We start from the raw sequence: 25,026 nt of genomic DNA on the forward strand, positions 1-25,026 counted from the left end.
TGAATAGCAGAGACCAGATGTGACGAAGATGACGAACTGACACACGAGCGTTTTCTGACTTCAGTCCCTGAACGCAGCACAGACAGCGTGGGCGTCGCCGCTATGCGTTCACGTTACTGATTCCTTCCCTGGAGGCGGGGCCTGAGGTGTGACACATTCGGCATCTTGCTCTGCTGCTGCCGTCGATGAGATGTTCATACTCCAGATATTATTGTTAAGGCATCAATTCTGACATGAATTCCTGATCCACCCTTCAAAACAAAAGTCTTTCTTCAAAATAAAAGCAGGTGGAAACAAAAATCAACACAGTTCAGAGTTTGTGCTTCAATCTGTCAGAACCAGAGCGAATCAACATACAGTCACTGATCAATAACTGATCATCGGGTTCCGTATGTTGTCACCTCCTCAGCTCCAAGTCCATTGGTTCGTACCTACGACGTGAAATTTAACGAACACTCGATAACAGAAAAACTTGAATTAAATCTTTGTAATTCACAGATGATCGATTACTTCGATTGTTTCGCCTGAAAGACGAAAAACAGCAACTAGAAAAGAATCCAACATGTTCAGACTCAAAACGTTTCTCCGATTGGTTACGTCACCATGGTGATAATTTAATGTGAGTTCCTTACACCGTCACCATGGCGATACTTTAACAAACGGCTAGTCTCAGCTTCATGTTTTGTTTCCATAGTAACTGAATCACGTCTGAACCAGATTCAGAATTAAACTGAGCAATGAGTCAGGAATTTGTTTACATTTAAAAAGGTCAGATAATCAATCGTTAATCAAGACAGACGGAGGCACAGTGTCCGACAGGTGAGTGAGGTCACGGCCGACGACCCTCAGGTCAGTGACGACGTCTGATGAGCTCCACAGTCTGAACTCTGTGGGGGGGGGCAGTCTGTCTGAGGGGGCCCCGCCTCTGTCTGCAGCCCTCCTATTGGCTGGCTTGGTGGAGCTCCGCCTCCTGTGCTGGTTTTAATTTCTACTGAGACGTTTGGATCCTCACCCCCTCCTCCCCCTTCACCCACTCCTCCCATCCAGAACTCAGCCACCACACTGATCTCTCCGGCTGACCCGTGACCTCCGGCTGACCCGTGACCTCCGGCTGACCCCTGACCTCCGGCTGACCCCTGACCTCCGGCTGCCGCTCCTGCACTGACCGACTCGACCGAGACGTTGTGGGCGGAGGAGGACAGAGCTTCGGAGATGATGGCGGCTGTGTGAGCGACCCAGTTCAGCTCTGACCTCACTTCCCCGCCCCCCACACCTGCTGGAGAGGAAGGGTGGGGGGGCTGGAGGTCGGCCGGGGGCTGTGGGGTGCTGGGGGGGCGGGGTTGGGCTGCGTCGGCAGGGGCTGGTCCTGCAGCGGCGGCGTCATTGTTGTTCAGGTTGTCCTGCAACGCCGTCTGATTGGCCGCCTGAGCCGCCTGCTGGTTCTGAAGCAACATCTCCTGGATCCGGATCTGCTGAAGAATCGCAGGAAGCTCGTAGTGATGGAAGAAATAAATCATGGAGTGCTGAAGAGGAGGAGGGAGGAAGGGAAGTGGAGGATGAGGAGGAAGAGAAGTGGAGGATGAGGAGGAGGAAGAGAAAGTGGAGGATGAGGAGGAAGAGAAAGTACAGGGTGAGGAGGAAGAGAAAGTGGAAGGTTAGTGACACAGATGTGATGTAAACATTACACATGGAAATATGTCTCCTTTACTGTTTCTTAACACACTCTGAAGATCTGGTTCTCCTGAAGATAATCTGGTTCTACAGCCTGAACTTTGGTCTGGTTCTCCTGAAGATAATCTGGTTCTACAGTCTGAACTTTGGTCTGGTTCTCCTGAAGATAATCTGGTTCTACAGTCTGAACTTTGGTCTGGTTCTCCTTTAGATAATCTGGTTTTACAGTCTGAACTTCGGTCTGGTTCTCCTGAAGATAATCTGGTTCTACAGTCTGAACTTTGGTCTGGTGTTTGTTGAAGATGATGATGGTGCTGACCTGGATGAAGAGCCAGGACGTCACGAGGGCCAAGCTGCTGTACTGTCCGTTGAAGCGGTAGTGGTAGGCGTAGAAAGCAAAGTGGTACAGATAGAAGAACCTGGAGGACATGAACAGGAGAAGTTAAACATGGCGCTGGGAACACTGGGAGGTTTGACAGCTCTGCTGGTCTACAAACTGATTTCTCAATCTGTTCAACCAAAACTATTCGGAAACATGTCTTGGTGATAAAGAAGGAGACAGGCATTAGCTGTTGGATCAATTGCAAGATATAGGCATGACCATTTCACTCTTAAGGTTTGGGAGATACATGTTCTCCTAGAAACCTTCATCTACCCATCCTGGCACAATCGGATCAGCAGTAAACCGGCGAATAGAGTCGGACCAACAATTAGCCCGATCACCAACACAGCACCAGCTGCTTTCAGCCTCGACCCCACTCTGCAGCAATGCTCACACTTCTAACCCTCCTGTGTGCACCTGCTGTCCGGGTTCGAATGGACTACCCTAACCCCCGTGTCAGTCTGACATTGACAGTGGGGGGGTGGAGGTTCGTGCTGCAGCAGCGACTTGGGAAGGCCCGGCCCAGCAGGAGTAGCGCGGACGCCAAGAAGACTCACGTGACAAAAATATGCCATTGAGACTTCTCCGAACTTTGCTAATATTCTACATCCAAGTCCTGCTATCCTGGCACATCAGTTCTTCAGATAGACCTGAGGGTGAAGGTGGTGGAGTAATGCTGTTAATGCTGTTAATGATGAATATATGATGAATATATAAGAGATACGTTCCAATGTAAGCAAATACAGCAGCCATCTTGAATCAGTTTGGAATGTATTGGACTAAAAGAACCTCAAATGTGTTTCCTCCTTTTTGTAATTACCTCCTTCAGGCAATATTTTATGAACAACTGCAGAGTATATTCAAGTAATGTGCCCCTTCCAAAGAGATTGTTCTGATGGGAGATTTTAATATCAACTGTTATGATAATTCAAGTAGGAAAAACCTAAAGCAGATCTCATCCTGTTGAGATTTAAACCAGTTAGTCAAAGGTCCAATGAGAATAACCAAGTCCTCAGAAACTCCGATTGACTTGATTTTCAGTAATAAGCCTGAAAGAAACGTCCTGTAATATGATTACGGGTCTGTCTGACCATAACTTGAAACTTATGGTAAGGAGGTTGACAAAGACAAGGTTTATTTTCCTGCTTCTGAACAACCTGGGCAGTTTAGAATTCCAAGAGGGGAACTGGATCATTTTGAAAATGCACTAAAGGAGACTTACTGGGCTGAAGTTTACATATTACTACATATTACTAACCACAAGATCGTTAATTTAACCAGAAAAACAAAGACAAAGAAGAGACAGAAGAAGAACCTGCCCTGGTTGTACAGTTAGAACGCGATAAACTAAATTTATTATGTTGAGAAACAAGTTGATTAAGGAACTGAGAAAGACTTCGACATAAATATTATTGGCGAAGCGAGAGGTTATCCCAAACTGATTTGGAAACAGATTAAAAGCTTGATTGGGAAGACCACAAATCAGGAGAGCAGTTAGAGTTGAACTTAGATGGAAATGTAACCCAGGGCCTGTGAGAACTGGCTTACCTCTTTTAAGACGACTACAGCTTAGGATGTATATGACACGGATACTTCTTTGCTAAAAACAGGTAAAGAGCCACTTGCAGCTCCTGTCTGTCAAGTAATCAATTTATCCATTTCCCAGGGAATCTTTCAAACAACATGGAAAGCAGCTATAGTGACATCATGAGGATTTTTGTAATTATAGGAGCATCAGTATATTGTCATCTCTAAGATAGCTGGGAAATGGATATCAGAACATTCTTCGTCTTGACAGCCCCTCCGCTCTACATGCAGTTCGGCTTCAGAGCAACACACTCCACTCAGACAGACAACTGTTATTTTATAGAAAACACATCAAATCAATGAGGGATAAGGGTGGTGTTGTTGGAGCTGTATTTATTGATCCAACAACACCACCTAGAGATTTGACACTGTTAACCACTACATTCTCTTTGACAAGCTTTCTGGGTTTAACTTTTCCCCCAATGAACTTAACTTAATGCAATCATGAGTTAGGGGTGTGCGATAATATCGTAATTGTTGTTTTAATGATGTGCGAGCTCACGTTATCGAGTATTATCGATAATGATGATCCATGCGCATCGCATTCACGCTCTGCATGTCAATATATTTGGCCGCTTTAGGTTATAAATTAATGAAAATTAGCCTCTGTGACCAACTCTGGCATACTTTCAGAAATGTTATTAATATTCACTGTCCCTGTCAAGTAATGTAATGGAATCTGAGAAAATTAAAATAAGAACATGTGAACATGAACAGAAGATGGGATGGTTAAGGTCAGTGTAAGGGGCTATGGAATGCATTATATGAATGAGTGTCCTCACAACTATAGAGAGACGTGCATGTGTGTGTGGGCATCAGCCCGAGAGAGATAGAGAGCGAGTCAGGATGAGCTGAATGAATGAATGCACTGAAGATTAAACTCATAAGAAAAGTATAAATCATTATGTGACGATCAGTGTTGATATTGTGGCGTCATTTCAAACAAATCAACATTTAAACTGCAGCGAGTCAGAGACGTCAGCTGAGTCTGCGGAAGCGGGAGAGAGAGAAAAGTATTTGTCATAATGTGATATCGTCTCTATCTTGAAAAAACACTGTTAACTCTCCCCTTAAATTGTGAGATAAGGGTTTTTCCCGGCACATCACAGGTTTATAAAAGGTTTAAAGGGATGTTTCATTGTGCGCTGTAATTGGTTTTAATGGAGCCTATGGCGTTAGACGATATTGGTCATGTGACTCACCTCAGCCAGTGGCGTTTGCTGGTGTTGGTGTGGCAGCAGATGGCATCATACTGGTCAGCCAACCAAACGATGAGGATGATGTAGAAAGCCGTGGTCGTATCATTGAAGAATTCTGACATGATGGCCTCCATACCTGACCACAGGAAGTGACATCTCGTCAGCAAAGGATCAGGAATTTAGGTATGAGAATACATCAGACCTGACCTGGACCTCGGGGGGGCTGTCACAAGGTAAATGTGTAAACTATCTGTCGCCCAAATTAATATTTATTTCACAGGATGAAGCCACTTAAAGGATCAGAGTATTAAAGTACGTGAGGTTCTCCTCCGCTGACACTCCCAGTGCATCAGAACCAGTGAAGCAGCTGCAGTCGGTGGGACTGGGAGCACTTTACGGGTCAGGCTGATCTGTGGGACTAGGAGCACTTTACGGGTCAGACTGGTTCTGTGGGACTAGGAGCACTTTACGGGTCAGACTGGTTCTGTGGGACTGGGAGCACTTTACGGGTCAGGCTGGTTCTGTGGGACTGGGAGCACTTTACGGGTCAGGCTGGTTCTGTGGGACTAGGAGCACTTTACGGGTCAGACTGGTTCTGTGGGACTAGGAGCACTTTACGGGTCAGACTGGTTCTGTGGGACTGGGAGCACTTTACGGGTCAGGCTGGTTCTGTGGGACTGGGAGCACTTTACGGGTCAGGCTGGTTCTGTGGGACTGGGAGCACTTTACGGGTCAGGCTGGTTCTGTGGGACTGGGAGCACTTTACGGGTCAGGCTGGTTCTGTGGGACTGGGAGCACTTTACGGGTCAGGCTGGTTCTGTGGGACTAGGAGCACTTTACGGGTCAGACTGGTTCTGTGGTACTGGGAGCACTTTACGGGTCAGGCTAGTTCTGTGGGACTGGGAGCACTTTACGGGTCAGGCTGGTTCTGTGGGACTGGGAGCACTTTACGGGTCAGGCTGGTTCTGTGGGACTGGGAGCACTTTACGGGTCAGACTCGTTCTGTGGGACTGGGAGCACTTTACGGGTCAGGCTGGTTCTGTGGGACTGGGAGCACTTTACGGGTCAGGCTGGTTCTGTGGGACTGGGAGCACTTTACGGGTCAGGCTGGTTCTGTTGGGCTCCAGCAGCTGAAAGAGGTTCATCCTCTGAGGAGAATCTAGATCTTTCAGAAACTCATCAGAGGATCTTGTGGGTCTCTGAAGACCCTGGTCCTCCTCTGAAGACCCTGGTCCTCCTCAGAGACTCGATCCACACCAGCTCCACAGATCCTCTGAGAACATGATGTCATGGCTCAAAGAAGGTGATTGGTCAGTGGGCGGAGCTTTAAACTGTCCAAAAAGTTACCATGGTGATTTACCACGACAACAAGTGAACGAGCTTCGTAGGACCGGGACCTGGTCTGACCCAGAACGCAGAGTCTGACCAAGGACTCCGACGGATCCTGTCTCGCATTCTCATTGTGTGAACTGGAGGTTTCTCTCTATTTTTAAGGTCTGGACCTCGTTATATAAAGTTTTGAGTTAATGTTTGTTTGGATTTGGTGCTATACAAATAAAATGTAACTGATTTGATTACAGGTGAACTTACCGACGAGGGCCAGGATGACTGTGAGCAGAGGAGCTGCAGGAAAGGCGATGGTCATGTTCATCTCCAACATCTGAAGCAGATCCACTGAGGAGGACACACAGAATCCAGATCAAGACAAAACCCTGATCCTGAGAGGATGGGTTTAAAAAGATCTCAGTCCACATGTAAACCCCTGAGACCAGAAAACCTGGACCGGCTTTAACTGGACTGGATAACATTGAAGTGGACTGGACTACATTAGAGTGGATCATATTAAACTGGACTGGATCATATAAAAGTGGACTGGACTACATTAGTGTAGATGTGACATCTCACAACAAACTGACCGATGAAGACGAAGATCTGGTGATGAGAGTATCTGAGCAGCATAGACACCGACAGAGTCTGAGAACCACAAGACATCAAATAAATAAAACATCAATCAATAGAATAATGAATAGAATAAGAATAATAATACAGTTTTATTACAAAGTCAGATTTGACATTGTGCCTTCTGTTTTTAAAATCTGACGTACACTGACGGACCAGTTGGATTCTGACTTGTTTACTCACGAATATGACCATGATGACGAAGGCGGCCAGGTAGGAGGTCCTCGCCATCCACATGCTGACGAAACGATAATGTTCTCCAGACACCACGTTCCTCAGGAACCCTGCAGAAAACTCAGGTTCTATAGTCACACATTTAAAATCAAAAAAGGTATTGTTTCCGCACAACGACAACAGTCATCATTATACTTATACATTTATTGAGGCTGTTAGTATTAATTAATTGATGTACATGTTCCTGCTCCCTCTCAGTGTCTCTCTACCTTTGTTCTCCTCATTCTCAGCCAGCGCCTTCACACTGGACATCAGGATGTCGTCGTATCCCAGAAACTCATCCAGCAGAAAACGACTGAACCCGTCTCCGAAACACTCGTCCTTCGTGGGATCTGAACAGAGACCAGTGTCAGTCTAAGACAGTGCATGACACTGCTGGTGTGAAGGTGTGTGTCACGTGTGTGTGCTTCAGGTGAAGATCAGGTGTGTTACCCAACGTGACCACCATGACAGGGATGTTGAGTCTTTGTCTCGTGCTCTGAGACAGACGCAGGAAACCGTACTCCAGAGAATATTCCACGATGTATTCCTCCTGAGGCCAGACTGAAACACAACAACAACTCATCTCAGGTCAGAGGACGTAACCTGGTTGACACTGGCATGAAGGTCAAGATGATGAAGATGATGAAGACTAAGACGCATCATTTAGGATGGATTCTTTTTTAATGTTGCATTTCAGTTGATTTAGTATGTGATGAGATGTTACGGAATAAATGTGACTGATTAACAGTCACTGTAACAAAGCTCATCAATCAATAAGTTGATCTAATGCAATTTATTTTGTTTCTATGTAACCGCTGCTGCCCCCTGCTGGTGTGAACTACAAGTTCAGCTGTTTACAGAAGAGAAAAGGAGGTAATGGAGTAAGGATGTCAATCAGCAGCACATCACGAGGGTAAGTGGGAACAACCGATGGAACAACTGGAGCGGGAACGCACATTCACGAGGATGTGTGAGGATAACGAGAAGCAAGTGGAGGCTGACAGCTGTCTGTCCCTGAGACCTGGGAGTTGTGTACTTTGTCCTATCAGTAAACTACATGTACGTGTATATATGTATATGCTTAACCTACAATTTGTGTAGAGCGTGACATTTAGGTTATACAGTGGCACTGTTTTAGATCACTCAAATTATTATAATCATTTCTCTTTGCAGAACAACCCAAACACACACACATCCTACTACACATCAAACAAACACATGCCCAGCCTGTTGTGGGTCTGTGTTGTTGTACTGTGCTGTTGCTCATTGAAGGATTTGAAAGAGAGAGAAGTCGTCCGAGTTCTAACAGACAAACCTGACGCAAAGCTGGAAACAGAATCAACTAAACAGAAGAAGTTTCCAACATACAGTCCTTAGATCCAATCCTCACCAGTAAGGAGGAATAGATGTTTACCTGCTCTGGTCTTCATCTCCACCTCAGACAGTGAGTTCTTCAGCAGCTTCATACCTTTAGTGTTGGGACTGAACGAGACGTCCTGACTGTCGTTGACTCCTCTTCCTCCTCCGACCACAGACGGCTTCAGACGAGGTTCTATGTCGAGCTCAAACTGCAGCAGAGAGCAAAGAGATCAGAGAACAAATCAGAAGAAGGTCGTGGTACTCTGCTCCTCTCTTCACTCAATAACACTGCAGCGCCACCTGCTGGAGGTCAGTGTAAGTCTCTGCTGTTTACTAATGTTAAGCATATCTTTAACAGATATTTAATGAAAAAATATAAAATAATACAAAAATAAAACAATGAATGAATTTTTCGGTCAACTATCACTTTAAATATTTATTTGGAATAAGGAAGAGATGGTTTCCTCCAGCTCTGGGTTGTTATCTCATTCACACACGTTATTACGTCGTGGTCATGTTACTTCAGAATTCACACAATCAGAGATGTTTTACCAGCTGGTCTTTGTTCTACTCATATTTTCGAATACAAAAATTGATCCACGTTGAGAAATATGAGGCTCTGCTGTCAGTCAAACTGTCCATGTCTGTGATTGGTCATATGCAGGAAACCCCTCCCCTTTCATGTGCATGCTCATATCTAGAGGAAACCCTGAGTTAACGTCACCAGTTGACTCCCAGCTTCATGTGACCACTGAGCCTGACTGTGATTGATAGGTTGAGTTCATGTGAATACCGTAAAGGTATCCTGGGTCCACATCTGAAACCTGAAGCAGATCCAGAAGGTTCTGGTTCTAAACTACTCTTCTATTCATGTTCAGGGGCAAGGAGGATTCATTATAAAGTAAACAATGCTGACGACCTGGAACTCACCTGCACCGAACTGTTGTCAAACATGTCCAGAGTCATCTCCTCTTCCTCGTCGTCTTCCTCCTGCAGCGCTGCCAGACTGAGCCCCACCCCCTCTTCCTCCTCAGCCTGGATCACCTCCTGGAGCCCACTGGAGTCGTAGAACTGCAGGAAGACCGGGGCCCGGCTGGAGTTCCTCTGGATCTCCACCCGCAGGATCCCATCTCGAGGCCAGCGCTCCCTCACCGCCTCCAGACAGTTGATGGGCGAGCGAGAGAAGGCGATGTGGATGTAGGCAAGGATGAAGAGGACGAATAGTGCCTGAGGGGGAGGACGAAGAGGAAGAAGAGGAGGAGGAAGAGTAGTTACTCTCACAGTGAACTCCAACATTGACCAGAATCTTCTCTTTAACTTCACTGTTCTCATCCAACACATTTCTACTAAAGCTGTTAAAAGTGAAAGATGAACGTCATGGAGCATGATCATCTGGATCGCCCCCTGATGGCTGACTGCAGTAAAGGTCATAAACCTCCTCCTCCTCCATGTTAGCAGATGGGACATGGACCAAATAAAAAAGTAGACATTAAATAAATGTTATTCAAAGATGGTTTCTGTCAATTTAGGTCATTCTTATCACACTGAAGTTTGTTCAAGTGTGAAGTCACTCAAAGCAACGGTCTGTACGGTGACGCTGCAGTCTGTACGGTGACGCTGCAGTCTGTACGGTGACGTGGCAGTCTGTACGGTGACGCGGCAGTCTGTACGCTGACTCATGTGTTTGGTGAGAAAAGTCTGTATTTGTGACAATCTGATTGAGCAACTGATTTTAAAGCCGTCAGATTAAACACACGATCACTGAGCTGCTGTTGTTGTTGTGCAGGTTCACTGAGTTCACTCAAAGATGTTCTCCAGGACAGACCCACCACTCATAACTAATTTCCTCATGAGCATTTTAAGGAGGACTGAACAGAGAATGAAGGTTTATTCTGATCCGAAATTCTGAAATCATGCGAATCTCTCTCTCTCTCAATCATATACATTAAAAAGTATAGAGTCACTAATAGATCAGAGATCTGACTTAATCATTTTATCAAAGCTCCTTTCATTGGTAAAAAATATTTAAATGTGCAGAAATAAAGAACGACAGTTGGAGGCTCCAACCACACAAACCAATCTTAAAACATCACTGTTGCCATGGTTCTCTTCCTGATTGGTTCTCATCAGTCACATGACTCGACTACCAGCGGTGAATACAAAGCGACGCCAACACTTCCTGTCAGTAACGGTTTCACCTCGTCGTCACTATGAGAAAATAAACCTCTGTTCCTGCTCTTCACCATCACTGTTCCTCCACCTTCATCACAAACTTCTGACATCATCATCATCATCATCACCTTAAGCAGGACGAAGAACTCAAAGACTCTTCTGAAGGAGGGAGGGAAGAGTCTGGCGTAGGTGACCGCCATCTTGAAGAAGAGGGCGTGGAAGAGGCGGTCTCGTACATTGATGAGGGGGTTCTGGTTGACGTTGGGGTTTCGGATCCTGTTGGGTCCCATGTTGTTGTTGTTGTTTACAGGGACGTTGTTGTTGTTGGCCTGGTTCTCAGACATGACGACCTCTGACCTGGATAACACTGCTCACACTGATTGATCTCACAGCTCCGGCTGATTTTAGGTCAGCATATCTGCCGTAAAGACTCCTGGAGTGAGGGTCCGACTCTGACCTCAGATCAGATGAGGCTATGAAGGTCCACAGCGGATCGGTCTGATCGGTCTGATCGGTCTGAGCATGTGCACGCCACTGGGACCTGAAACAAACAAACAACCATCAACTGATTAATCAACTGAGTTCTGATCAGATTTAAGATCTTTATTCCTCAGCTGCTGTGTCCTGTCCTCACACTGTGGACGTCTCTCAGTGTTTACACCTGGTGACAGAGGTCAGAGTTCACGGTAGAACATCACTACATAACCCTAACCCTAACCCTAACCCTAACCCTTCGGCTGTAACCCTGTTCTATAAAGCAGTTAATCATTATAACACATCAGTTAGTTCTCCTGTAATAAATGATCACTATAAAACAGTATTCTACAGGTTTACACACGCAGCTCGGTTATTGTCTTTATTGATATTTTGATCATGATCTACTTGGTGAGGTGACATGGATTAAAGAGACAGGACATGAGGACATGTCTCGTTATCAGTGACTGAGAAAAGAGTATCTCTAATAAATAATAATGAAAATATGAGCAAAGGCATCAGCTCAAATATCTTCAGAGGGTAAAACAACCTGACAACCATCACTTCACTCACAAACACTGAGGTTCAGGTTCGAGTCTGAAGTGGACTGAGGTGGACTCAAGTGGACTGAAGTGGTCTGAAGTAGACTGAAGTGGACTGAGGTGGACTGAAGCAGACTGAGGTGGACTAAAGTGGTCTGAAGCAGACTGAGGTGGACTGAAGTGGACTGAAGCAGACTGAAGCAGACTGATGTGGACTGAAGTGGACTGAAGCCGACTGAGGTGGTCTGATGTGGACTGAGGTGGACTGAAGTGGACTGAAGTGGACTGAGGTGGACTGAGGTGGACTGAATGGTCTGAAGCAGACGGAGGTGGACTGAAGTGGACTGAACCAGACTGAGGTGGACTGAAGCAGAATGAAGCAGACTGAGGTGGACTGAAGTGGACTGAAGCAGACTGAGGTTGACTGAAGTGGACTGAAGCAGACTGAGGTGGACTGAAGTGGTCTGATGTGGACTGATGTGGACTGAAGTGGTCTGATGTGGACTGAAGCAGACTGAGGTGGACTGAGGTGGTCTGAAAAAGACTGAAGCAGACTGAGGAGGACTAAAGTGGTCTGATGTGAACTGAAGTGGACTGAAGCATACTGAGGTGGACTGAAGTGGACTGAAGCAGACTGAGGTGGACTGAAGCAGACTGAAGCAGAATGAAGTGGACTGAAGCAGACTGAGGTGGACTGAAGTGGACTGAAGCAGACTGAAGTACACTGAAGTGGACTGAAGCAGACTGAAGCAGACTGAAGTGGACTGAAGCAGACTGAGGTGGACTGAAGTACACTGAAGTGGACTGAAGCAGACTGAAGCAGACTGAGGTGGACTGAAGCAGACAGAGGTGGACTGAAGTGGACTGAAGCAGACTGAGGTGGACTGAAGCAGACTGAAGTACATTGGGGTGGACTGAAGCAGACTGAAGCAAACTGAGGTGGACTGAGGTGGACTGAAGTGGACTGAAGCAGACTGAGGTGGACTGAAGCAGACTGAGGTGGACTGAAGCAGACTGAAGCAAACTGAGGTGGACTGAGGCAGACTGAAGTGGACTGAAGCAGACTGAAGTGGTCTGATGTCGACTGAAGCAGACGGAAGTGGACTGAAGTGGACTGAACCAGACTGAGGTGGACTGAAGTGGACTGAAGCAGACTGAAGCAGACTGATGTGAACTGAAGCAGACTGATGTGAACTGAAGTGGACTGAAGCAGACGGAAGTGGACTGAAGCAGACTGAGGTGGACTGAAGTGGACTGAAGCAGACTGAAGTACACTGAAGTGGACTGAAGTGGACTGAAGCAGACTGAGGTGGACTGAAGCAGACAGAGGTGGACTGAAGTGGACTGAAGCAGACTGAGGTGGACTGAAGCAGACTGAAGTACATTGGGGTGGACTGAAGCAGACTGAGGCAGACTGAAGTGGACTGAAGCAGACTGAGGCAGACTGAAGTGGACTGAAGCAGACTGAAGCAGACTGAGGTGGACTGAAGCAGACTGAAGTACACTGAAGTGGACTGAAGCAGACTGAAGTGGTCTGATGTGGACTGAAGCAGACTGAAGCGGACTGAAGTGGTCTGATGTGGACTGAAGCAGACTGAAGCGGACTGAAGTGGTCTGATGTGGACTGAAGCAGACTGAAGCGGACTGAAGCAGGCTGATGTGGACTGAAGCAGACCCGGTTCTCTCGGGCCTGGTACCTGTTCTGGTTCAGCAGAAAAACAACCCAGCGTCACTTTGTATTGACATTAGCATGTAGCTCAGTTAGCATGAGCTCAGTTAGCATGTAGCTCACCTGTTACTGGCTCCGCAGGCGAGTGGACATGTTAGCGTCTCGTCTTCATCACAACAAACTGACCGGAGCGCAGTTCAAGCCGTTAGCACGGCTAGCACTGTTAGCACAGCTAGCACCGTTAGCACGGTTAGCAGCGGGGACACGACTAACAGAGGCTAACAGCTAGCAGCCCCCCCACTCGACTGAACACATTGATCGAACTCCCCCTCGGAAAAAAAGCGAAAGAGAATCCGCTGCCGGTCAGAGCCGAGCTGTCGCAGCTAACTGAAGCTAACTGAAGCTAGTTCAAGCTAACGGAGGCTAACGGAGGCTAACGGCTGCTGATAGGAGACGGAACCACAACTACACCGGAAATACGGGTCTTTCCCAGAGTCGCTCTGCCCTGGGTTCTGCCTGCCAGGTGCTGTTCTCTATCTCAACACAAAGCTAAACAAACTACACAACCTCAGCATGGAAATACACGTTTATGATGTATGCGTTTCAAAATTACACATTCAAGATATTTAAATAATATGCATGTTAGAAAGTACAGGTATAGTCCTTAGTGTCTAATAATACCAGAGATAGTTTGACTTCACGTGTCACTGAGTCGGAGTATTTTTTGTATTTGTAGTAAATTCGTCTACTTGCACTTGTATGAAATAAATGTAAAATTAAATTGTATTTTTATGGCGCCATCATAATAAACAACATCTCAAGGCACTTTACATTGAAGGTCGAGACCTTAAATTGTTTTATAGAGAAACCAACAGTTCCCACAATGAGCAGCGTGTGTGTGTGTGTGTGTGTGGGGGGGGGGGGTCAGGTATTAGCTCTAGTTATTGAAAACAATAAAAGTGTAAATATGCTCTTGATTATTATTAATAGTTGTTATCCTGCAGCTCTGGAGTTGGAGATTCCTGCAAGAGAGAGAGAGAGAGAGAGAGAGAGAGAGAGAGAGAGAGAGAGAGAGAGAGAGAGAGAGAGACTATGGGAGGAGAAAGACAAATGAATGATGGGAGTTCTCCAGCAGTAGACCATAGATATAGATATAAAGGCCTTTATATATCTATGGTCTAGACCTACAGCAGCATAACTAAGGGATGTTTCTGGACCTGATCCAGAACTAAAGACTTTTTCAAAGAGGAACGTTTTAAGTTGAACCTTAAATGTAGAGATGGTGTCAGACTGTAGAACCCAGAGGAGAGGAGCCTGGTTGCTGAAGGTTCTACCTCCTGTTCTGCTCTCACTGACTCTAGAACCACAAGAGAACCTGTGTTTATGGAGTGAAGGGATGTAGTTGGACAATACAGTGTTATGAGCTGTTAGATATATGAAGGGCAGGATCTGGAAATCTATTCTGAATCTTACAGACGGCTAATCGTCTCTGAAGCATCATATATTATAAATAATGTACTTCTTTGCCAGGTGCGTTTTGTACTTGCAAACCAAACAGTGTTTGCAAAGGAATAGTAGATTTGTTTGTTTGATTGTAAAATAAGTTATCTCTATGCAAACGAGTTAAACCAACAGCAGAGAAACAACGTTTGATTTACAGTCAGGCACGAGTGAGGGCAGCTCTGTGAACTCGGGGTCCTGACGCTCGCTTCAATGGACGCTTGTTTTGATTCTTCACCGTCGCGTTCAATTTAAACTTCCAAACTGACGTCACTGTTTGGTTTAATAGTTCCATCTACAGTTGATTAACCCTAACCCTAAGGAAGGTTTATTATTAATCGTTTCTACGTCACTGAAATCAAACCACAGTGAGTATGCTAATGTTAGCAGCTAACCTCCAGTTAACGTGTGTATTTGAATGAATAATAACTATTATTAATACTAGTATCTGGTAACTAGTCAGTGAACTGACTGAAAGAGAGCAAAGACAAATCCATGTCGTTCTGAACTTTAAACATCTTTCATCAGTTCTCTCTCTGAGGTGGTGAGACAGTCTCTGAGGTGGTGAGACAGTCTCTGAGGTGGTGAGACAGTCTCTGTGGTGGTGAGACAGTCTCTGAGGTGGTGAGACAGTCTCTGTGGTGGTGAGACAGTCTCTGAGGTGGTGAGACAGTCTCTGTGGTGGTGAGACAGTCTCTGTGGTGGTGAGACAGTCTCTGTGGTGGTGAGACAGTCTCTGTCTGAGGTGGTGAGACAGTCTCTGTGGTGGTGAGACAGTCTCTGAGGTGGTGAGACAGTCTCTGAGGTGGTGAGACAGTCTCTGTCTGAGGTGGTGAGACAGTCTCTGAGCTGGTGAGACAGTCTCTGTGGTGGTGAGACAGTCTCTGAGGTGGTGAGACAGTCTCTGAGGTCTCACATGTGCGTCCTGTCTCCAGGTGCGACGTGGTGTTGCGTCCAGCTTCGTCCCCGGGGTAGGAACCATGGAGCTTGCCTACGTGTGTGAGTGGGACCGACGCCAGAGGAGCACCCACTGTCCCTCCATCCCTCTGGTCTGCTCCTGGTCCTGCAGGAACCTGGTGGCCTTCACCACGGACATGAAGAACCACGACGACGACAAAGGTACTCACCTGCAGCTGTCACATGACCTCGTCCCTTTGACACATGTAACACATCCTGTGTAACACATCCTGTGTAACACATCCTGTGTAACACATCCTGTGTAACACATCCTGTGTAACACATCCTGTGGAACACATCCTGTGGAACACATCCTGTTTGTGTTCCAGACGTCAGTCACATGATCCACATCATGGACACTGAACACCCGTGGGACATTTATTCCATCAACTCCGGACACACTGAGGTCATTTCCTGTCTGGAGTGGGACCAATCAGGTGAGGTCTTCGCTGATCAGGAAGTATAGACTTGTCTTTGTTGTTTGTGTTTGTGTTGATGTATTGATGTGTGTGTGTGTGTGTGTGTGTGTTGAGGCTCGCGGCTGCTGTCGGCCGACGGCGACGGTCAGATTAAATGCTGGTCGATGTCGGAGCACCTGGTGAACAGCTGGGAGAGCGTCCTGTGCAGCTCGCTGGACGGAGACCCCATCGTGGCTCTGAGCTGGCTGCACAACGGCGTGAAGCTGGCGCTGCACGTGGAGATGGTAACGACTCAGGAACACACACGTCAGCCAGGAGGTCAAAGGTCAACTGACTCATGTCCTTCTCTTACTGCTTCAGTCGGGTTCTACAAACTTCGGTGAGAAGTTCTCTCGGGTGAAGTTCTCTCCATCTCTCACTCTGTTTGGCGGGAAGCCGATGGAGGGCTGGCTGGCGGTGACGGTGAGCGGCTTGGTCACCGTGTCGCTGCTGAAGCCGGGCGACACGCTGCTGACGGCGAGCGAGAGTCTGTGCCGGCTGAGAGGTCGGGTGGCGTTAGCCGACATCGCCTTCACTGGAGGAGGGAACATCGTGGTGGCGGCAACCGACGGCAGCAGCTCGTCTCCCGTTCAGTTCTACAAGGTCTGAAGACACGCCTCTTTACCATTCCACCGCCATCACCACGCCACCGTCAACTAACATGGCTCCTCACGTGTCCTGTGCTCAGGTGGTGGTGAGCGTGGTCAGTGAGAAGTGTCGCATCGACACGGAGCTGTTACCGTCGCTGTTCCTGCGCTGCACCACCGACCCCCTGCGGAGAGAGAAGTACCCGGCGGTGACCCACCTGAAGTTCCTGACCCGAGAGAACTCCGAGCAGGTGACCAGCTCCACCCCCGAGAACCGTGGATCCATATGTACAGCATGGAATCAGAAAATACATTCTATCAAGGTTCTTTACATTGTGTGTGTGTGTGTGTGTGTGTGTGTGTGTGTGTGTGTGTGTGTCTGTGTCTGTGTCTGTGTGTGTGTGTGTCTGTGTCTGTGTCTGTGTCTGTGTGTGTGTGTGTGTGTGTGTGTGTGTGTGTGTGTCTGTGTCTGTGTCTGTGTCTGTGTGTCTGTGTCTGTGTCTGTGTGTGTGTTTGTGTGTGTGTGTGTGTGTGTGTGTGTGTGTGTGTGTGTGTGTGTCTGTGTCTGTGTCTGTGTCTGTGTCTGTGTCTGTGTGTGTGTGTCTGTGTCTGTGTCTGTGTCTGTGTCTGTGTCTGTGTCTGTGTCTGTGTCTGTGTGTGTGTGTGTGTGTGTGTGTGTGTGTGTGTGTGTGTGTGTGTGTGCAGGTTCTCCTCTGTGCGTCTCATCAGAGTGGCAGTATCGTGGAGTGTTGGTCTCTGAGGAAGGAGGGACTTCCTGTTAACAACATCTTCCAGCATCGTTCACCAGTCGGTAAGAAACCGACACACACAGGTTGTGCTGATGTGAAGAGATGATGAGCTCCGCTCACGCTTGCACCCCCCCCCCCATGTGTGTCAGTGGGGGAGAAGCAGCCCACCATCTTGAAGTGGAGGATCTTGACCACCACTAACGACCTGGAGCGAGTCTCAGCTGTTGCTCTGCCCAAGCTGCCCATCTCCATCTCCAACACCGACCTGAAGGTGGCGTCAGACACCAAGTTCTGTCCTGGACTGGGTGAGGAGACGCCACCTGTCCAGACTGTCACATCTGCATTTGATTGGCTCTCATCTTATTTGAACGTGCAGATGTTTTAGGAACATGGATCTTTATTCCTTCAGTGTGTTTGAATCCTGACTCTCCTCCTGCACCTTCAGGTCTGGCTCTGGCTTTTCATGATGGAAGTATTCAGATCCTCCACCGTCTGTCTCTTCACACCATGGGCGTTTTCTACGGCTCCTCCTCCAGCCAGCGACCTGGAGAAGAGTCGGCCATCAAGCGGCAGAGAACCGGAGCTCCTGCGCTGCACTTCAAGGCTCTGCAGTTCTCCTGGACGTCTCTGGCTCTCACTGGAGTCGACAACCACGGAAAGGTGAGGAGGCGTGAGCCTGGTGAGCCGCAGCAGGCGCAGGGGCGGAGTTATGGTTCACATTGATCAATAAATGATAAAGACCGAAGTCGCGTCAGTAAAGAATCACGTCAGATTGATATGGTGCTATGTATGTGACAGAAACTGCTCTGATTGGTGGAGACAAACATCCCCAGTACGATGATTCTCATTGAACTGGTCTCGTGGTGGATGAGCCACAATCACACAAGGAGTTTATGGAAATAATCAATCAATCAGATTTTATTTGTGTGGCCCATATTCACACATTTGTGTCATGGATGTTAACAAGGATCAACTCCAGAGAGGATCCTCTCCCAGGACACACACATGTGCTGATGGACCTGAACACAACAGCACAACAACACAACAGCACAACAACACATCAACACATCAACACATCAACACATCAACACAACAACAGGATTCACTACATGAGAAGAACTAGTTTGTAACTTCAGGTTTAAAGTGTTTATACATTATGTCCGATGGAGATGAACTGAGGAGCTCCTGATGGCGAAGGTGTGAGGAGACATGTGTTGATGAGACATTTACGTGATGAAGAGGAAGGAGAAGCTCCATGTGTCACATGACCCCGACCTTCTAGACCTGCAGCAGCAGAACTTAGGTCCAAGACAAACCTGGACCAGCTCCAACTATAACTTTATCCCTAAGGAAGGTTTGAATCTCCAGCGTCCAGAGGGAGTCTGCCTCCAGAAGTGAGCGGAGATGATTCCACAGGAGAGGAGCTTGATGCTGAAGCTCTGGATCCTCCTCCTCCTCCTCCTCCTCCTCCTCCTCCTCCTCCTCCTCCTCCTCCTCCTCCTCCTCCTCCTCCTCCTCCTCCTCCTCCTCCTCCTCCTCCTCCTCCTCTGCTTTTAGAGACTGAGCTCAGTGCTCTTGTGTGTCTGCGTCTTGGAGGCGGAGCTCCACTGGTTGATCTGATGAACAAACTGATTGAATAATGGGTCACATGTGTTTTTGTCCTCAGCTCCACATGTTGCGGGTGTCGCCCTCTATGGGTCAGGTGCTGGAGATGAATACAACACTGCGCCACCTGCTGTTCCTGCTGGAGTACTGCATGGTGACAGGCTACGACTGGTGGGACGTTCTGCTGCACGTTCAGCCGACCATGGTCCACAACCTGGTGGAGAAACTGCACGAAGAGTACATGAGGCAGAACCAGGCTCTGCAGCAGGTCAGCACGGCCTCATGGGAGCATCGGTCTTATTATAAAACATTGTTGTTTAATTACATTTCTTTGAGCTGACGCTTTTATCCAAAGCGACTTCCAGTGCATCGAGCACGAGGAACAAACCCAGAACAACAAGAATCAAGAAAGGACCATTTTATTCAAGAAAGCCAAACTACAAAGTGCAACATGAAATTGACACATAACAATACTTAATCGCTACATTATTTAAATTTTTCTTGTTAATTTGTCTGCCATATCAAGTGTTATTATTGAACCACATTCATATTTCCAACAGATTTTCATTCATACCATCCATATTGGCTATATATAGAACACTTATCAGAAACATGTTATCTCATTATTATTAAGAATTCAGTTTTTCATAAGCCCCACCAACCACAGCACAAGACTTTGAGCGAGTTGTCCCACCTGTCACTGCACGTGTGATTCTCCCTCGTCTGCCTGATCTTTAAACTTCTTCCGGTCTTTGTCTCAAAGTGGCGCCTCACACTGGACGTTCGACACACAACATCTTCTAAATAAAATGTGCACACATCACAGTTCTTATGAAAAACCACAGTCTTCTGCCCATGAAGGCTGACATGCCTGTGCCATCACGACCCCCCCCGAGCGGCTGCCGGCTGGAGGCGTCTTCTTCTTCTTATTTAACGGCGATTGGCATCCAGCCTATGGCGCATTACTGGCACCTAGTGGCTGGGAGTCGTTAACATCAGTCGAGCTAAATAATACAGGCTGAGGGACGGCAGAACTTTTGAACATTTCTTTAATAATAAATCGCCTGTTCCAGTGATTATGGCGCCGTGTGCCTGAGGTTGCTGATCTACAGGAACGAGAGTTGACTGCCGACTATAATTTAAATCAGAGATTTGACTTTTTCATTTTTTTTAGTTTCTGGGAGATAACGTTTAAGTTTTAACATGTTGATATATTAAAAAAGATGTGTGTTTTAATAAGTTAAAATTTAGTTTTAACAATATATCTAAATATTTAAACCAGTGTCCTCTGAAATCATGTGACATCATCATCAGGTTCCTTCTCATTCTCAGAAACGGCAGCAGTAAACCACATTTCCCACAATGCCTCAGTGCTGCTGTGTGTTTCAGGTTCTGGCGACTCGTATCGTGGCAGTGAAGGCGTCGCTCTGTAAACTCTCCACGGCCACGGCGGCTCGAGCCTGTGACTTTCACGCCAAACTGCTGCTGATGGCGATCAGCTCGACTCTGAAGTCTCTGCTGCGACCGCACGTCCTCAACACGCCGGACAAGAGCCCCGGAGACCGGCTGACGGAGATCTGCGCCAAGAACACCGACACTGGTGATTATTGATCCGTGTTCTCCTCAGATATTGATCAGGGCCCTCATTTATAAAACAGTTCATAGGATTCATACTAAAAGTCTACGTGCGCTCTAAATGGTGTACACAAAATAAATTCAGATTTATAAAACTGCAAACCTGAAGGCGATGTTCCTTTAATAAATCACAGTCCACCTGGAAACGTCCTACGTGGATCTCAGAAGCTCTTATCATATCGTCCTGCTGACCAATCGTGTTTTATGGTGATTTATGGCATCAAGCAAAGAGAAGAAGAAACTTTGTGAGATGGAGGGGAAGAAGACAGATAGTTTGATGGCCACAGCAGTGAAGTCATTCAAAGAAAGTGTTGCTGTTCAAACACAGAGAGAGAATACGTCACAGAGTCTGAACTCATTCTTCTCTCCATCACTGCATCCATCACTGCAGCATCTCACACAGGTGCCACTGAGTATTTATGGTGACACATTGTTATTGCCTGAGAATAACTCATTTACTGAGCTGGGACAATATCATGACATTTTCAGACGCTTGCCTTGTGTACAAGGTTCTTCAGCGTTTGGCTCCTCCCACTCTTAGTGTCTTTTAAAGCAAAGAAAAGCACTGACACACCAGGTCAGTGGTGGGAGGGGCTTCTCTGTTAGAGCAACTCCCACCTGGAACAATCTGCCAACATCCATCAGAGACCTTGGTACATTCAGTTATTACATTACATATCATTTAGCTGATGCCTTTATCCAAAGCGATTTACAATAAGTGCATTAACCATTGTTCAAAATGCTTTTATTTGAAATTAGTTTGTGACCATACTTTGTAGATTCAAGCAGCCGGAGCGAGATTTTATGATTTATCTTTTATGCGATTATAAAGATTTAATGTGTTCTCATGTATTTTATTTGTAGTCACACGTGCACTCGGGGGTCTACAGTTGAAAATTTGCCAAGATGGCTAAACAGAATTGTTTATTCATGAGAATTGTTGTTGTTATGTATACATAATAAATATAAAACATAAGTAGGATCTTAACCTCCGCTCTGGGACATCATTTGGAAACGGAAGTTGAAAACTACAGTCGTACTTGGTGAAATATGCACAATGTTATAGAAGATATTATTAAAAACTATTAATCACTGATTAATAGCTTTTCATAATATCTTCTATAATAATAAATAAATATTACCGTAATTTGCTTTAAGTTGTTTTATATCTTTTAAAATTGAAGGTTCTTACGGAATAATTATCTTGTGCGAGCACAAATTTCCCCGTTGGTTTAATGTGAACGATGAAGCGGATCAATAATCTGCTTCTTCCTCACGTCAAGAAAACAAACCATCTCCCATCAAGCTGCTTTTCATATCCCGATGATCTGTGAGAAGTATTGGTCAGACAGCTGTTACAGATGGTGAATACTGATCTATATTTCCTCAGATATTGATAAGGTGATGATCAACCTGAAGACGGAGGAGTTTGTGTTGGACGGCCCCCCCCTCCAGTCGCTGCAGCAGCTCATCCAGTGGGTGGGAGACTTCGTCCTCTACCTGCTCGCCAACCTGCCCAACCAGGTGAGCAGCACCCCCCCACACACACACACACACACACACACCCCCCACACACACACACACACACACACACACACACACACACACACGCTGTACACTTCTGAGTTGAACTCTGACCCTCTGGTGCTGTGTCCTGCAGGGCTCCATGGTCCGGCCCGGGTTCGGCTTCATGAGGGACGGGGTGTCTCTGGGGATGCTGAGGGAGATGTTGGTGATGATCCGGATCTGGGGTCTTCTGAAACCGGGGTGTCTGCCCACCTTCACCGCCACGTCGGACAACCAGGACAGCATGCAGCTGCTGTTCCGACTGCTCACCAAGCTGTGGCTCTGCTGTAAGAACCTCCTCATCAGACCCGGTCTGATCCGTCAGGACCTGGTCTGATCCGTCAGGACCAGGTCTGATCCGTCAGGACCTGGTCCTCGCAGCCCAGACCTGGTCTGATCCGTCAGGACCAGGTCTGATCCCTCAGGACCAGGTCTGATCCGTCAGGACCTGGTCTGATCCGTCAGGACCCGGTCTGATCCCTCAGGACCAGGTCTGATCCCTCAGGACCAGGTCTGATCCCTCAGGACCAGGTCTGATCCCTCAGGACCAGGTCTGATCCCTCAGGACCTGGTCTGATCCCTCAGGACCCGGTCTGATCCCTCAGGACCAGGTCTGATCCCTCAGGACCTGGTCTGATCCCTCAGGACCCGGTCTGATCCCTCAGGACCAGGTCTGATCCCTCAGGACCAGGTCTGATCCCTCAGGACCTGGTCTGATCCCTCAGGACCCGGTCTGATCCCTCAGGACCAGGTCTGATCCCTCAGGACCTGGTCTGTGTCTCAGACCAGCAGTGATCAGCAGCTGATGAACTTACATCAGAATCATGTGTTTGATCACATGATGTTCGTCGGCCTATCACATTCACCTTGTGACCATGTGACCTGTGTTGGTATCAGACGTAGATGATGTGATCGTCTGTTCATAAAAACTTAATTTATGATTTTATGATTTGTTTATTAAATATTCAAACAGCTGACCAGCAGCTCTGCTTTGTGCCTCAGCTCGGGACGACGGCCCCCCCCAGGAGCCTGACGAGACCCTGATCGACGAGTGCTGCCTGCTGCCGAGCCAGCTGCTGGTGCCGGGGATGGACTGGCTGCCGGTGAACGACGGCGTCATCGTGCGGCTGCAGAACAAACATCCGCTCAGGCTGCAGTTTGGAAAAGCTTCGTCTCTGCCCGGAGGAGGAGGCTCCGCCCCCCTGGAGGTGTTCACCAGGTAACACAAACCTGAGTCTCTGAGTCTCTGAGTCTCTGACTCTCTGACTCTCTGACTCTCTGACTCTCTGACTCTCTGACTCTCTGACTCTCTGAGTCTCTGAGTCTCTGAGTCCGAGACTCCTCGACTCATCAGGTGATGATCATGATCCTCTAGCTTCCTGTCAGGATGTATTTTATAGTGATGCATGTGTGTGTGTGTGTGTGTGTGTCCCTCAGGAGTCCTGGTCCTCAGAAGATGGATCACCTCCGCTGTGTTCATATGGGAGTTTGTCCCACTGAGGAGAGTAAAGCCTGCACCAGGTGAGTTCACAGGAAGTGATGTCACAGCAGGACGTGATGTCACGTTACCTGTCAGGTTCTCATTGTCAGAGAAATGAGTGAAGATTAAGGCTGTAACGCATCTCCATGACAACCCTACACGCTGTATGTGTCCACTAACACTCAATCACAACCTGAACAGAGAAGTGTTGTCTAGTGACAAACAGTAGTGCGGTGGGTAAAGCCTGCACCAGGTGAGTTCACAGGAAGTGATGTCACAGTGGTCAGGTGGGTGGGGCTGAGGACGACATCATGGACCCTAACCATCACAATGTTGAGCCAACAATGGTTCCTCCCTCTCCACCATCGAAGTTGGGCTGCAGTAGCACCAGAAGCAGGTGATGAGCTCCAGGACGAGAGGAGGAGGAGGAGCCTGTGAACCAACATGGCTGCATCAGCCACGAGTCTGTTTAATGATGCTCTGCTTATTAAATAGACTCAATGTTTATCCCGGGAGACTGAAGCGTGATTGTACTCTGTGTCGTTACTCATTTTTTGACAGCACCTGAAGAAAGAGAAACTTATGAGGTAAATGTCGTTTGCATTGCGACCATACACTGTCGTCTTGCCCCCCCCCCCCCCCCCCCTCTAAAGAGGAACAAAGGGACCCAAAAAGAAAAATGGGACAAGAAGTGGTGGTGACGAAAACAGAAAAAAAATAAATATCCTGGATCAAACGTGACCAGCAGCAGAGCTCAAGCTACGAACTGCAACTCGTGATCTTCATATTGAAGACGAGAAGGTTGTCGTCCCTTTGTGTTTCCTGATGTGAACATGAGCTGATGAGGAGAAAATGAAGAGCTGCCATCTAATCTCATGACTCTTTGTGTGCGTGCGTGTGCGTGTGTGTGTGTGTGTGTGTGTGTGCGTGTGCGTGTGCGTGTGTGTGTGTGTGTGTGTGTGTGTGTGTGTGTGTGCACGCAGGTGTGGCTGTGTGACGATGCTTCGTTCTCCCAACAAGACGAACGCCATGAAGCAGTGGGAGCAACGCTGGATCAAGAACTGTCTGTGTGGAGGTCTCTGGAGGAGGATCCCCCCCGCACTGCTCGCCTGACCCCATCTGACCTCACCTGGAGGTCAAAGGTGACCAGGTGAACACCAGTAGACCAGGTCTGGATATTCTGAGTTCAGAAACCTGTTATGTTTTTATGATCCCTGTTCGTTTGAACGACTGTAAATATAAATCATTTTGTAATAAAA

General features: G+C 47.3%; 2 protein-coding genes across 4 annotated transcripts; one reads left to right on the plus strand and one right to left on the minus strand.

Moving 5' to 3' along the window:
* Positions 1-309: 309 nt before the first annotated feature.
* Positions 310-11,052, minus strand: tmem259 (transmembrane protein 259). 3 transcript variants are annotated; one of them, XM_061078657.1, is made up of 11 exons: positions 10,674-11,052; positions 9,304-9,600; positions 8,483-8,582; positions 7,465-7,575; positions 7,242-7,364; positions 6,982-7,082; positions 6,756-6,813; positions 6,430-6,513; positions 4,843-4,975; positions 1,991-2,090; positions 310-1,523 (listed from the first exon to the last, which is right to left on the minus strand). In XM_061078657.1, exons 1-11 carry the CDS (start codon positions 10,887-10,889, stop codon positions 846-848), a joined length of 2,001 nt encoding a protein of 666 aa, XP_060934640.1. In that variant the 5' UTR covers positions 10,890-11,052; the 3' UTR covers positions 310-845. The 3 variants fall into 3 exon arrangements, with proteins under 3 accessions (XP_060934640.1, XP_060934639.1, XP_060934641.1); XM_061078656.1 differs by having other exon boundaries at positions 6,982-7,100; XM_061078658.1 differs by lacking the exons at positions 310-1,523; positions 1,991-2,090 and having other exon boundaries at positions 4,839-4,975.
* Positions 11,053-14,935: 3,883 nt separating this feature from the next.
* Positions 14,936-25,026, plus strand: med16 (mediator complex subunit 16). Its single transcript, XM_061077912.1, has 16 exons — positions 14,936-15,098; positions 15,666-15,849; positions 16,017-16,124; positions 16,221-16,390; positions 16,467-16,748; positions 16,834-16,983; positions 17,438-17,543; positions 17,631-17,786; positions 17,927-18,141; positions 19,148-19,354; positions 20,476-20,686; positions 22,112-22,245; positions 22,382-22,574; positions 23,290-23,506; positions 23,725-23,808; positions 24,751-25,026. Exons 2-16 carry the CDS (start codon positions 15,711-15,713, stop codon positions 24,878-24,880), a joined length of 2,502 nt encoding a protein of 833 aa, XP_060933895.1. The 5' UTR covers positions 14,936-15,098; positions 15,666-15,710; the 3' UTR covers positions 24,881-25,026.

This window comes from Limanda limanda, chromosome 9, assembly GCF_963576545.1.
Source record: "Limanda limanda chromosome 9, fLimLim1.1, whole genome shotgun sequence".
Lineage (NCBI taxonomy): Eukaryota > Metazoa > Chordata > Actinopteri > Pleuronectiformes > Pleuronectidae > Limanda > Limanda limanda.